This window comes from Vipera ursinii, assembly GCF_947247035.1.
Source record: "Vipera ursinii genome assembly, chromosome: 13".
NCBI classification, from domain to species: Eukaryota; Metazoa; Chordata; class Lepidosauria; order Squamata; family Viperidae; genus Vipera; species Vipera ursinii.
In genome coordinates, this window is record NC_139526.1 from 16,553,512 (window position 1) to 16,568,366 (window position 14,855).

General features: G+C 47.9%; 1 protein-coding gene across 2 annotated transcripts in view; it reads left to right on the forward strand.

Moving 5' to 3' along the window:
* Positions 1–13,041, forward strand: part of RNF216 (ring finger protein 216) — a 52,200-nt gene extending 39,159 nt beyond the window's left edge. The window contains exons 15-17 of one of the 2 annotated variants that reach the window (XM_083373160.1): positions 5,561–5,783; positions 8,761–8,830; positions 9,423–13,041. In XM_083373160.1, the coding sequence (XP_083229286.1) occupies positions 5,561–5,783; positions 8,761–8,830; positions 9,423–9,748 (619 nt within the window). In that variant the 3' untranslated portion in view covers positions 9,749–13,041. Of the gene's footprint in view, positions 1–1,387; positions 1,929–5,560; positions 5,784–8,760; positions 8,831–9,422 lie in introns of those variants that run through there. The other variant, XM_083373161.1, reaches the window with a different exon arrangement.
* Positions 13,042–14,855: the final 1,814 nt, after the last annotated feature.

Here is a 14,855-nt window from a genome sequence, read left to right on the forward strand (position 1 = left end):
CACGAGTCATAAAAGAGCCGAGGTTGCCTACCCTTGCCTTAGACTGACTTCTCCGTGACCTGTTGAAATTTGAGTAAGGAGACTGGTACTTTTTTCTCAACGAATTGGCTTCTTTATTCAAAGTGCCCGGGGGGGGGGGAGAGAGAGAGAGGAGGAGCGAGAGGAGGAAGAAGGAAGGATGGAGAGGAGAGGGGAAGAAAGGAAGGGAAAAAGGAGAGAGGGAGGGGAAGGAAGGAAGGAAGCAGAGGAGAGAGGAAGGAAGGATGGAGAGGAGAGGGGAAGGAAGGAAGGAAAAGAGGGAGGGGAAGGAAGGAAGGAAGCAGAGGAGAGGAAGGAAGGAAGGAGAGAGGGAGGGGAAGGAAGGAGAGGAGAAGGAAGGAAGGAAGAGAGGGAGGAGAAGGAAGGAAGAAAGAAAAGAGGAGAGAGGTCCTTAGTCTTCTTTGACCACCTACAACAGAAGTCAAAATCTCCTCCTCCTTACTACAAGCGCGGAAACCTCTGTGCCATTCTGGGGGAGTGGGGGTGGGGGAAAGATACTTGGAGCCCCTTCCATTAGCTGGAGGGGTGTTCTGAAAACCTGATACTGATCTACAAGGCGCTAGAGCACATTTCCAAAGCAGCAGAGGGGAGAGCAAAAAAAATCTCATCCAAAGAGAAGAGAAGCGGTGCAAAAGCTGGTGCGATAGAACAAATGCGACATTCTGTTCCTCTGGCCTTGATGCTCTCGAGAGAGCATCGGGTGAAAGGAGGCCAAGGATTTTGCCTGCCCGATTACTGTGCCGAAAAAGGGTGCAAGGCAAGGGGAGTAAAAATGGGGTTAATGAGATGCCCGCTGTTTTTATGCCCCATCCTGTCGTTCTGTCCTTCGTTCCCCCATTGCCTTGCCAAACAACTTTAGGTAAAAGGTAAAGGTTCCCCCGCACACGCGTGCTAGTCGTTTCCGACTAGGGGCCGGTGTTCATCTCCGTTTCAAAGCCAAAGAGCCAGCGCTTGTCCGAGGATGTCTCCGTGGTCATGTGGCCGGCATGACTACACGCCAAAGGCGCACGGAACGCTGTTGCCTTCCCACCGTAGCGGTCTCTATTTTACTACTTGCATTTTTTACGTGCTTTCGAACTGCTAGGTTGGCAGAAGCTGGGACGCGTAACAGCACTCACTCTGTTACGCGGCACTCAGGATTCGACCCGCCAAACTGCCGATCTTCTGATCGACAAGCTCAGCGTCCTAACCCACTGAGCCTATAAAAAACAAAAAAAAAAGAGAAAGAGAGACTTTTTTTAAAAAAAAAAAAGCTTCCGTCGCGCTGCTATTCTTCCGCAGGTTATATTTATCGAGGGAGGGGGTTGGATCTAATAATACACCGGCGTTTCCGCTTTATTTTCTGAAGGAGAAGGGAAGGAAGACCTCGGCGGGCTGTCCTTGTTCAGCGAGGTGATGTCTCTTGGCCAGCCGCTGGGCCCAGCTGAAACTAGACAATGAGACTTCCTGTTTGAGCCAAAAGGAAGACGCTCAGCTGGAGTTCAGATCCACCTTCCTGCTTTTGCTCAGGATTTCCTGTTGGGAAAGACGGGATGGGAATAGCCCAGAGGAGAACGGATGGACTTCGCGCTGAGTTATTGTTTGCCCCAAATCACAAATGCAACGAATGACCGAAAAAGGAATTGGTTGCTTTTTATGTACACTGAGCGTTTGTGCACCGGAGGCAAACTCCTTGGGTCTCTGATCACACTTGGCCAATAATGAATTTCCGTTCCTAGTCTAAATGGGATCTGGTGAAGGGCAGTTGGGCTGCTGCAGGGAAGAATTGGTAGACTTGAGCTAGGAGACCTCAACATGATCCTGGGGTTGCCGTTCTGAATGCATTGTGGGTCGATTCCCTCGCAGTCTCCTTAGGACTGAGTGCAAACCCTTCATTTGTTTTTTCCCCCCCACTCTGCTAAATACAATGACTCTCTTTTATTTTTCATTCTGCGCTCTACAAGGTTGGGGATGCATTTGCCTTGATTACCGATGGAGACAGAGTTTGCATTCTGAGGCTAGAAATTTGCACGCTATCTTGTTTAAAAATCGTTTCCTGATCTTATTTCCTGATCGTGGAGAAGAGCCCCTGCTTATATGTTTTCCTAAGTGAGGTGGATACTAGCATTGTTCTCTTTCCCCCCACCCCCCACCCTGCTCTGCAAGCCAGGACTGCTAACAATTGTTCTGCAAAGAGAAGATTGCAGAGCAGCCCTTTTAGCATCTCTGGAGGATGTAATGGTAGCAGAACCCAATCCAGTGTGGCTGTTTTCACAAACTGTGATCAGAACAAAGTGGCTTGGTGCAGGAATGAGCAACTTGCTAGCTTTAGAGAGAAAGGACTGAGGTTTTCATACAAAGGGACTGGACCATTTCTTGCACCTGAATTGAGACAGGATGTTTCACCATTTCCTGAGTTTAGTGGGTGGGGAGGTTGTTTTTTTTTAATTTTTAAACCAGTTTTGAGGCTTAGATGATAGCCTTTGACTCTCTGCCGTTTCCAACTATGGGAAATTGTGTTGACAGCTTTTAACAGCTGTAGCTGCGTAGTGTAGAGGAGGGGGAAAGTAGGTTTGGAGACAGCCCGGAGGGTTGGGGGGCGGGCGGGTGCCGTTAGCTGGGGAAAACAGGAAAGGGTGAGAAGGAAACTCAAGATTGTACCACCTTGTGTCTCTTTAGCATAAGAGGAAGGGAAGGAGACACTGTCGAGATTGTGTTGTCCTGCCACATAACAATAAAGTAGTTCTTGGGGGTCTGTTTTCCTGATCTGTCTCAAAGATGGGAGCTGCAGAACGATTTAGAGGTACACTGAGCTTGTCGATCAGAAGGTCGGCAGTTTGGCGGGTCAAATCCCGAGTGCCGCGTAACAGTGAGCGCCTGTTGCTCGTCCCAGCTTCTGCCAACCTAGCAGTTCGAAAGCACGTAAAAATCCAAGTAGAAAAATAGGGACCACTCCGGTGGGAAGGTAACAGCGCTCCGTGCGCCTTTGGCGTCTAGTCATGCCGGCCACATGACCACGGAGACGTCCTCGGACAAGCGCTGGCTCTTCGGCTTTGAAACGGAGATGAGCACCAGCCCCTAGAGTCGGAAACGACTAGCACACATGTGCAGGGGAACCTTTACCTTTACCTTTACAGTCCTGGAACATCTGTTGCACAAGCATGGCTGAGTGTGATAGGAGAACTCACCCGAAATGCATCAAAGGTCTGCAAATGCTTGAAATGGTTAAGAGGCTCACAATAGACTCTGTAAACCGCTTAGAGAGGGCTGTGAAGCACTATGAAGTGGTATACAAGTCTAAATGCTGTTGCTATTGCCCTTCCTCCCTTCCCTTCCCTTCCTTTCGGTTAGAATGCAGTAGTGCAGGCTAATTCTGCCCACTGCCAAGAGTTCGATCCTGACCAGCTCAAGGTTGACTCAGCCTTCCATCCTTCCGAGGTCGGTAAAATGAGGACCCAGATTGTTGGGGGCAGCAAGCTGATTCTGTAACCGCTTAGTGAGGGCTGGAAAGCACAGTGAAAGTCGCATATAGATCTCAGTGCTAGGGCTATTGCGATTCTAAACAGGGTCTAGTGTTTGCAGACCGTAGTAGCTCCAACTTCTTTGGCAGCATCTGGGTAACTAAGCAACGAGCAGCTCCGCTCGGTTGAAAACTGTTGGGTGGGGTTGGTTCCCTTGGCCCCTTTTCGCCCCCGCAGCTCTGCATTATCTCTCTGCCAAAAGACACCATCTTTCTGCCTTTGGCTTTTCAGACCTTCCATTGTTTCCAAAAGTTTTGCGCCCTGGCTGGTTCTCCGGGACACCAGCTTTAAGCCTGCAGAATGTCGATTGGGGATGAATGCTTAGACTTAATTGGTTTTCATCTCTACGTTTCTTTATTGGGCTATTTATTTCAAGCAAGCATATGGCCACCCACCTCAAACAAGTCACTCTAGGCAGCTCACTAACTGTAGATGAAAGACCACCCCTTTTTTTTAAAAAAAAGACACGGTGTTGAAGAAAGCAAAAGGCAGTTAAAATAATCTGGATGCAGTCGTCAAGGCAGCTTGTCATCCAGTCGCCACACTAAAGCACACAAGCTGGGCACCACTAACCCTTTTGAAATGAGAGTCTTTCCGTCGACGGTGAGGGCCATCTCAGGGCAACAGGCTGCTCCAGAAAGGAAATCTCCTGGGGTCCCTTAGATCAGGGGTCTCCAACCTTGGCAACATGTGGACTTCAGCTTCCGAGAATTCCTCAGCCAGGTCTCCAACCTTGGCAACTTGAAGACTTACGGACTTCGGCTCCCAGAATTCCTCGGCCAGCATGAGGAATTCTGAGAGTTGAAGTCCACAAGTCGTAAAGTTGCCAAGGTTGGAGAAGCCTGTCTTAGATGACTTGTGTTTCGGAGAAAGGATCTGGAGCGCCCCCATTTTTGTTCCAGGAGGCGAGATGGACTGAGATCATTAAATCAACAGTGGTTCTGGCAGCTTTGTTAGCTTTAGACAGAAGATACCCACCATGGGAGAAGGTTGTAGGGAGCCATGGAGATGACCTTGCAGAGACTCAAGCCGAGATGATGGCTCCACAAACAAAAGCATGCTTAAGCCCAAGTCACAGAAGAAGCTTGAGAAGAAGCTCCTCCCTCATTCACTAGAGCTCTGTTCCTCAACCTTGGTAACCTCCAAGACGTGTGGACTTCAATTCCCAGAATTCCTCAGCCAGACATGCTTTTAATCTACTACACCTTGAGGCTGTCAAGCTTGAGAAATACTGCATTAGAGCATGGGAAGACTAAACACAGCCACAGTTTCAAGATTCTCTTACTGTAAGCCTATATCAATAAAGTAACTTTCCTAACCTGGCCTACCTCGAAGGGCTGGCAGTCACTGAGTTAGTGGTTTTGTCCCATAGGTGGTGCTTTTTTCCACAAGGCCATTGGGTTTTCTTTGAAAATGTTTTGCTTCCCATCCAAGAAGCTTTTTCAGTTCCATTTCCGTTTCTCTTCTTGCTTCGTTCTCCCTTCACATGGGCTGAGGGATTCTGGGAGTTCAAGTCCACCAGTCTTAAAGCTGCCAAGGTTGGAGATCCTGGCTGAGGGGTTCTGGGAGTTGAAGTCCACCAGTCTTAAAGCTGCCAAGGTTGGAGACCCTGGCTGAGGGGTTCTGGGAGTTGAAGTCCACAAGTCTTAAAGCTGCCAAGGTTGGAGATCCTTGCTGAGGGGTTCTGGGAGTTGAAGTCCACCAGTCTTAAAGCTGCCAAGGTTGGAGACCCTGGCTGAGGGCTTCTGGGAGTTGAAGTCCACCAGTCTTAAAGCTGCCAAGCTTGGAGATCCTTGCTGAGGGGATCTGGGAGTTGAAGTCCACCAGTCTTAAAGCTGCCAAGGTTGGAGATCGTTGCTGAGAGGTTCTGGGAGTTGAAGTCCACAAGTCTTAAGGTTGCCAGTTTTGGAGACCTCTTGACCAGCCCAGCTTTCAGCCATCTGGCACCTGGGCCATTGCCCACTTGAAGCCACAGTGTCCTTTTTCTAGCACCCACCTGACCCTTGCCCGTTGCCTTCCAGAGAAGAGAAGATGACGGCGGCCCGTATCAGGAAGTGTCACAAATGCGCCACCGGCTTGATCAAATCGGAAGGCTGCAACCGCATGTCCTGTCGTTGTGGGGCCCAGATGTGCTACCTCTGCCGAGCTGCCATTAACGGGTACGACCACTTCTGCCAGCACCCGCGTTCCCCGGGAGCCCCGTGCCAAGACTGCGCAAAATGTTCCCTTTGGACAGACCCCACGGTAAGTGTCTGGAACACCCCTGGATTTATTCCCGTCTTCTCTCCACCATCTCAGGGGGTGCCCCATAACCGTCTTAGCTGTGGTTTAAAAAATGCCATTCGTTAGTGCCCTTGAGGAACCTTCACTGTTTTTGTGTGTGTGTGTTTGTGTGTGTGTGTGTGTGTGTGTGTGTGTGTGTGTGTGTTGTGGTGGTGTCGTCCTCTTTCTTAGGATCTCTCAGTTTGGGGTTGATTGATTAACCAGATATTAAAAAAAAAAATTGAGACTCTAGAAAAAGTGCAGAAAAAGATCAACCAAAGAGGATAAGCAGGCTAAATCTTTAAGAGGAACAATTGAGGGAACTGGGAACGTTTCGTCTTAACGAAGGGAAGGACTGGGGCTGACATGATGGCAGTCTTCCAACATTTGAGGGGCTGCCCCAAAGAAGAGGGGAGTCAAGCCATATTCTCCAAAGCTCCTGAACAAAAGGACAAGAAGCAACGGATGGAAACTCGTTGAGGAGAGAAGCAACCTAGGAACTAAGGAGGAATTTCTTGACAGAACAATTAAGTCAGTGGAACGGCTTGCCTTCAGAAGTTGTAGGCGTTACCTCACTGGAGGTTTTCAAGAAGAAACTTGTCTTTTGTCTGGAATGGTAGAGGGTTTTCTGCTCAAGAAGAGGGTTGGGACTAGACTAGAAGACCTCCAAGGTTCCCCCCCCCAAAAAAACTCTGTTCTGTGAGTTTTCTTTCTGTACACATCAGTAGAATCTCTTTATAAAGGACTTTTTCCTCTGATGCTGGTGCCCTCTCTCCATTTCTACCCTAAAACCTCTCTGCCTTTACTTTTCCACCGTCGCCCTTTCTCTGGTTGAATATGGGAATGATCTGGGTTTTTTTTTCTTTTCTTTTTTAAAGTCCTTGTTCTCCTCCTCCCTCTGAACATCCATACATCATGAAAGCATTTCCAGCTTATTGGGAACAGCTGTGCCCACACATGTATGGGGGGAAAAATGGGGGGGGAATCTATATATGCCTGTGTATCAGATTACAGATGGAGGAACCGGTTCCTATTGACTCATTTAAAACACCCCCTTTTAAAATAAATCCCTCCATCCTGAAATAATTAGCCAGTTATTCTGGCTTGATAGAAAGACTGTATAAAAAATATCTTGCAAGAGGATTTATTTATTTAATTGTTTGGAATTGGAAAGGAATACGTCCGTTGGGGACGCTTTGGGACTCAAGATTGTCTTGCAGTTTGATCCGGGACTCAGGAATTCTGGGAGTTGAAGTCCACGAGTCATGAAAAGAGCCAAGGTCGCCTACCCCTGGTTTTTGAGATATGTTTCAATAGGAGGCTCTTTTTACCACAACGCACAGCCTCCACACTTTCCGTGTGGGGAGCTCTGGAGACAATAGGATCTTCCTCCCGTGTACGACTCCAAATGATTTCCACAGCCAGACTGTGCGAGTTGCAAACTCCTTACATTGTGGGGACGAAAGGCGGTACTTTTCAAGACCCACAAGAGCCCCCAGCTTGGAAGATCTGTGAATGTGAACTGCTGACTTAGTGAATCCAGGAACGACCCTTGGTTGGACTGAATCACACACACCCACCCATCATCCTGCCAAAATGCTAATTGGTTCCCATCAAACAATAAAACCGAGGGAGACGGGGAGAGAGTTTTGGCAACATTTCCAGACATATTTTATAAAATCCAAATTGGGAAACTGGCAACTTTCAGTCATCTCTGTGTGTGTGTGTGTGTGCGTGTGCGTGCATCTGCATTGCATGTTCAACTGAGACCGCATGTTTCCTAGGGGTTCTCCAAATCCAGAGGATTTTCCACATTACAGGAAAGGAAAACAGAGGACGACATTCAAAACAGAAGAAACGAAAACAAGATGTCCACGGACATATATATATGCAAAACTAGCTGGAAGCAAATGGCCAATCTCCATATATATATATATATATCTATATCTATATCTATATCTATATCTATATCTATATCTATATCTATATATATATATATATATATATATATATATATATATATATATATATATATATATATATATATATATTTTAAGGAGATTGGCCATTTGCTTCCAGCTAGTTTTGCAGTTTGCATTAGTTTCCTCGCCCTTAGCCTTCTTCTTACATCGCAGTCAATCGATTCTGCATTTAGAATACGTTGCCATTCGTCGTTAATTTCAATTTATTGACTTTCGGGGGAAGAAACTGCAAAGTGAAGAAAGCGGAGTTGATAACCGTGGCAGGACAGAGAGCCGGAGAATAGAGCGGCTCATTAGCCTTGGTGGAGCAGTGGGCTAATGCCTCCTTAAGTAACACCAGCTGCCTGCAATTAGTGCAGGTTCGAGTCCCACCAGGCTCAAGGTTGACTCAGCCTTCCATCCTTCCCAGGTAGGTAAAATGAGGACCCAGATTGTTGGGGGCAATAAGCTGACTTTGTAATAATGCCGCTTGGGTGTGTGTGTGAAAGCCCTAATAAGCAGGCATATGCATAGAATGAAGGCTACTGCTAAGCTTGTAAGCCGCCCCGAGTCTTCGGAGAAGGGCGGGATATAAATGGAATTTTAAAAAAAATTATAATTCCTCTCTGGACAAGGAGAAGAACAGAGATCACTCACAAGTGCTCCGGACAGCTGCTCCTCGGGAGAAGACCTCAAGGCATGCTTTGAAGTGTTGTGGGTGAAATTTCGGGAACCAGAGATGGAGGGGGAGCTGTGAAGTACTTGCAGTCCTGTAGTCAGGGGGTGGTCTGACATGAATAAATAGTAGCAGACATGAGTCAAGGTCCCAGATAGAGGCGTGCAAAAGAAATTAGATTGTTGTTTTTTCCTTGCAGAGGCTAGGGGCGCCTTCGTCCAGCATTTCAGATTTTCGTCTTTTTTTTTTTTTTTTTACGTATACATTTAAGCATATCGACCTACAGCTCTCTGACAGCTCTGGATCTTCCTGTCCCTTACAGGAGGACGATGAGAAGATAATCCATGAAATTCAGAAGGAAGCGGAGGAAGAACAAAAGAGGAAGAACGGAGGTTGGTTTATTCTTTGCATTGAGCGGGTAAGAGCAGCGAAGCTGCGTTTGGTGGGAAGGTTTGTCTTTACCAATAAAGGAGAATGTTTGCAGCTCAGGGTTGAAATGAGGCCTCCCTGGAGCCTTCTGAGCTGGGTGGTTTTCTTGCAGACATTTCAAGACCCAACTTAGGGGACTTCATGAGTGCTAGAAGGGAGTGGGTTTGAGGGGGGGGGACTGTGGGGTGCTTGGTGCTCTCTGAGCTGGGTTGTTTTCTTGCAGACGTTTCAAGACCCAACTAGGTAACATCATCAGTTAGAGAATGGGGGAGGAGGATAAATGTGGGGTCCTTGGTGCTCTCTGAGCTTGGTTGTTTTCTTGCAGACGTTTCATGACCCGACTAGGTAACGCCATCAGTGCTAGTCCATATTTGTTGTTAAAGAAATATGGATGTGGCACCTAGGTCAGTCCAAATGACCCGGTTACTTCATCCTATACTAGGAATGCAATTCAAACAGGGTGGCCATAAGCTTTTTAAATTGTCACCTTCTTGCCCACCTTCTGTGATATACATATATACATATATAATATACATATATAATATTTTTTTGCAGAAAACAGTTTTAAGCGGATCGGCCCTCCGGCGGAAAAACCAGCAGAGAAGATACCCCGGATCGAAGCCATCCCCAGGCCGGTTCCCCAGAACCTCCACCACCACCACCAAATACGCCCCTACCCATTTGGTCACCCCCCTTTCCCTCTCCCTCCGGTGCACCCCCTGTACAACAACCTCGGCCCCATCAACCTCGGCCCCATCCCGGCCCCATACGTCCCTCCACTCCCCAACATGAGGGTGAACTACGACTTTCCCCAAATGAACCTACAGTTGGAGCACAACCTTCCTATGCACTTCGGGCCTCAGCCTCGGCATCGGTTCTGATCCGGTTTCGGGAAGGCGCCGTTCCTTCTGGAACTTGCTGCAGGGAAAGTCCACACACTGGTTGTCGATGCTCACCTCCCACGAAATTACAAAATCCGCCTTTGCTCCTCCTCCCTCCCACCTCCCACCCTGCCAGTTGTCTCGGCCCCCAGTTCAGACCTCCAGCCCCGCCCACCGCTAGGCGCAGAGGAGCCCTAGTTTGCAATAAGGGTTTGTCTCAGCACTGTTGTTTTTCTGTAGGTGCTCTTGGTTGAGAAGAGGGCTTCCGAAGGAGGTGGGCTGGAGGGACAGCATTGCCCAAAATGTGTTCTGGTCAACAAGACAGCCTGAGCAATAGCGTTACTCCTTCCATAGCTGTACGGCCTCCAGCACCTCAGCCAAGCAGAGGTTGAAAGATGGCCGAGGAACACCTTGGAATATTTGAAACACTCAGGTGGCAGTCCTTAATTCCAGAAAGCCAGGTGTGGTGGAGTCTTCTTAGCTTAGATCTTCCATAGCTTCCCTCTTCGGCTAGGAAAGCAGGGGACGGATGCCCTTTTCAAGGGGAGGGGGTGTCAGGATTTCCTAAAACAGGCTTGGAGAGACCCTCGGAAATTTGACGCGCCTCACTTGCAGCTCAAGAGGGTGCTTTGAAGGCACAAACCAAGTTGGTTTTGAAATGAAATCAGTCCATCAGCCTGGCCTGCTGCTGCTTTTCTGCAGTTGTGTCTGGAGTTGGAACCCTGATTTGGCTATTTAGGCTGAAGTGATGGTGGCCGTGGAGGTTTTCTCTCTAGAGACGCTTGGTGTGTGGAATGGGAGCCCCCGCTGGAGAAAGTGATGAAAAAGCTGGCTGGTCTACAAAGAGGTCAAAGTATTGGGATTCTGGGAAAAGACGGGTGCAATTGGGTTGCGCCTCCTCGGCTTTTCGCTGGTGTTGGGGTGAATGCTCAGTTTGCTACCACAGCTGGGAGAAATGTTCCTATCTGTCTTGGGAAAACATCTTACCTGGGAGAGCCCGTGGCTCTAAGCTCCCTCATGCATCCTTAAGCTCTTGGAAGTCCAAGTGTGACCAAAATGCTAGATCTGCCTCTACTGTTGTCTCAACAGTTAGGTGTTGGCTTTTCCAAAAGCACCAGTTAAGGGCCGGCTTTAGATCAGCGTTCCTCAACCTTAGCGGCTTTAAGATGAGTGGACCTCAACTCCCAACTCACTCTCTGTGAGTTGAGGTCCACCCATCTTAAAGTTGCTACGGTTGAGGAACAATGGTTTAGACCAGTTGTACGAATGGATAGGTTTTGATCTCCTGTTCCCCCAGAAATCCCCTTCCATCTTTTGTAGACTTGTACGCCATCTTCCCTCCTCTGTGGCTTCATTGGGAAGAGGTGGTGACTTCAGAAACACGACAGAAAGCTGCGTGATCAGCCAGCCCCACCAGAGCTTGGAGGACAAGGAAGCGAGCACCACAGATGGTTCTCGTGATTTCAGCCAGGAAGACCCGATGGTGTCTTGAGAAACAACTTCCCTTCCCATACCGGCAGCCTACATGTCAGGTTGATGACCTTTCCTCCAAAATGTTGGCCAGCGAGGGTCTCTCTGGGTCAGAAGCCTGGAAAGCCTCCAGCATCTGGTAGATGTCAGGTTTGGGGTGGGGGGGGGGGAAGACATTGCAGGAAATGCTTTTCTTCTCCTGAACGTAAATCCAACTGAGGGAATCTCCCCATGGTTTCATCTTAGGCCTTGGCTCAGCTCAAGCAATATAATACAAAGGATGGTTTTGAACCTGGACAAGCTCCCTTTCTCTCCCAGACCACCCCCTCCCACTCCAAAAAAAATATATATCTTAATTTCCTCCATGAGAAAAACTGTATATTCCTTGAATGAGAGGATCCTCTGGCCATAGCATAGAGGACCGAGGCCCATAAATATTTTGATTTCCACCACCCCCCACACTCCATTTCAACCGAGGTGTGAAAAAGAATCAGGGGACTGCCAGGAGAGTGAAGCCCATTGCTTTTCAAGAGTTCCTCCCCTGATTCTGCCCACCTGTTTGCTTTACACAATATGATCCAATCTGCTCTTATGTTTTTCCCTTACGGCTATCAAAACGGTTGAAATTCTCCCCTCGCCGCCTTCCCCCTGGACGTGATCATGCAACTCCCGAAACTTTACCGATAGGCTTTTCTTTAAAAATTATTCTGAAATAAACTGGCGATGCTTTGAATAAGCTGCTCACGCCCCCCACACACACCTTGCCCGCCCCCCCCAGGGTAGGGTGCCCACAGCCCAGGCGAGTGTGTGGCTACGCGGGCCCACGTAATTCCTGATCCATAAGGATCGATCGGACTCCTCGATAGCGGAATATTCCCGTTGGCAAACGTTGGACCCCTTTTCCTGGGTGAGAAAATGTGATGGGACCGGTTGGGAATTTCAATCTGATGGGAGACGTATTCCTGAAGCCCTTTCCCACCCACCCACCCACCCCCAAAGTTTTCTGTCGTCTTCCATTCCATGTGTTGCCATTCCGGTCCCATCTTAGCCACGTAGATTCAGAATAGCGTTTTTCCTTTTAAAAGGCCAACCGCCTTTATTTTCATTGTCCCTTTCTGGATCAGATTGATTAATCTCCGAGGTTGTGGGGAAGCCCGTGACTTTCTCTGCTTTGCTTCTCCCCCCCCCAAAGCCATGTTTTTCTCTAAAACTCCTGTTGGTCTGCTTTTCTTCCCCCCCCCTCTTTAATCCGAACTTCCCTGAATCTTTTAAGCAGACATGCCTGTGAGTTGAAAGTTACTTGGGTGGAGAGTGGAATTGTATGAAATTCCACCTTTTCCAGTGTGTTTTTTTTATTTGTAGCTTCTTTTTTATATATATATCTATATATATACCTATATCTCTCTAAAAGCGTTCATCTCTTTACGGGTAGACAATGAGAAGTGTATGGAATTTTTTCCCCACCCCCGATCCCGGCTTGACATTTTAACAGGTACTTTCTATTATCAATTTTGCAGTGTTGCATTTAACTTGCCTTAAAAGGTGGAGAGAGAAACCTAGTATTTGCACTTAGCAAAAGAGAGAGAGAGAAATTAATTTAAAATAAGGAGCTAAGCCCTATCGAACGGGAGAGGTGCATGTTCTACAACTTTGTATAACATAGCTGAAAACTAAAAAAAAAAATCCAAAACCGGGGGGGGGGAAAAAAATATTTTTCTTTGGGTAGGAAAAGAAAAAACTCTTCTAATCTGCGTGTAAAAAGTTTCTGTACTATATTGTAATTTCAATTTTTTTGTAATTAAAAGAAAATTGTGCTCCCTGTTTTTTTAATGTATACTGGTTTCCTATGGAAGATCCGTCCCAAAGAATGTGGCCCGGCTGTCTTCGGCGTAGCCCACAGCCGTGCCAAATAGGTCAGTTGCCATTCTGGGCAAATTTTCAAATTTCCCTGCAGTTGGGAAAACCGTCACTTTTCACCTGGGTGAAAATTTTAATCACAAAAAGCTTAAATTCTCCTAAATGCTCTTGTATGGAATGAATACAGGTAATCCTTGATTTACCATCGCAACTCAGCCCAAAATTTTGCTACTGAGACAGGTAAGTGAATTTTTGCCCCGTTTCACGACCTTCCTTGCCTCCGTTCTTAAGTGAATCGCCGCAGTTGATAAGTTGGTAACCCGGTTGTTAAGTGAATCTGGCTTCCCCCGTTGAGTTTGTGGGTGAGAAGGTCGCAAAAGGGGGTCACGTGACAATCCCCGGGACCCACTGCGACCGTCATAAATACGAATCGGTTGCGAAACCTGCAAATTTTGATCGGGCGATCGTGGGGATGCTGCCAAAGTGGTCAGCGTGAAAAACTAAATCCTGAGTCCCATTTTTTTCAGCACTGTTGTAACCTGGAGCGGTCAATAAATGAATATTAAACTAATTTTAATCCTCTCACTGCAAGGATGAGGGAGTTGGGCGTGCCCGCCATTTCTGAGTTCCTAATCGGGGATCAAGAAGAAGAGGTCCTTGGTGAGGGATGACGCTCCCTGCTTGGGGGGAGGGAAACCCACCCCTTAAATGAATGCTCAGCTGCGGGTGGAAAAAATGACAAGGATGTGTCAGCAGACGAGCTTTGCCTCTGAGGGGCGAGTGGGCCCAGCGTCAACCTGTCTTCCCAGCCCGGTTAAGTGCTGCCATTGCAGCCGGCTTTGGGGAATCCAGTAAGCTGATCTGCATAAAATCATTGGTGACCCCTGCCCACATTTTTAACCTCCACAGCATCTCTTTTTCTCGGTCGAGCGTTTTGTCATTACAGTCAAGTTAACATGCACTGTCCTATGTGGAAAAGCTGTAAGCGAGTCGCGATCGCATGGGGTTTTTCACTTGGCAACCCCTTCGCTTAACGACCTCCTGGCCAGTTTCCCACGTCAAGTCACTAAACGCAGACGGCTTCCTTGCAGTTCTTTGAACCGGTTCTGTTCTCATTTCATCCGCTGCAAAGGAACGACACTGTTTCGTGTTCTGGTCGGTGATTTTTTTTTAAATTTTTAATTCCATTTATATCCCGCCCTTCTCCGAAGACTCAGGGCGGCATACAAGCTTAGCAGTAGCCTTCCTTCTATGTATATGCCTGCTTATTAGGGCTTTCGCCCCCCCCCCAGCGGCATTATTACAAAGTCAGCTTAATTGCCCCCAACAATCTGGGTCCTCATTTTACCTACCTCGGAAGGATGGAAGGCAGAGTCAACCTTGAGCCTGGTGGGACTCAAACCTGCACCAATGGCGGGCAGCCAGTGTTACTTAAGGAGGCATTAGCCCACTGCTCCACCAAGGCTACAGATTTTTTGGCTACAGATTTGCCAGCAGCGAGATCTGAAGTCTTCAGGCTTCCAAAGAGAGAGACCCAATTTGCGTTTTTTTTTCCCCTTTGTTTGTTTTTTGGTCACAGCTCACCTCTGTGGATGTGGCCTGTGATCCAGTGGGAAGCTCTCCCCTGCGGGCTCCGTGTAATGAATGGGGCAGATTCCTGCCTAAAGCTAAACCTTGTATTGCTTTCCAAGGAAAACCAGCCCAGCATCAAAAGCAAGCTAAGCTGTGGGAAGCATGTCTCAACCTGGCTTCTGCTCAGTTGTCTTCGGCTGGGTGCTCT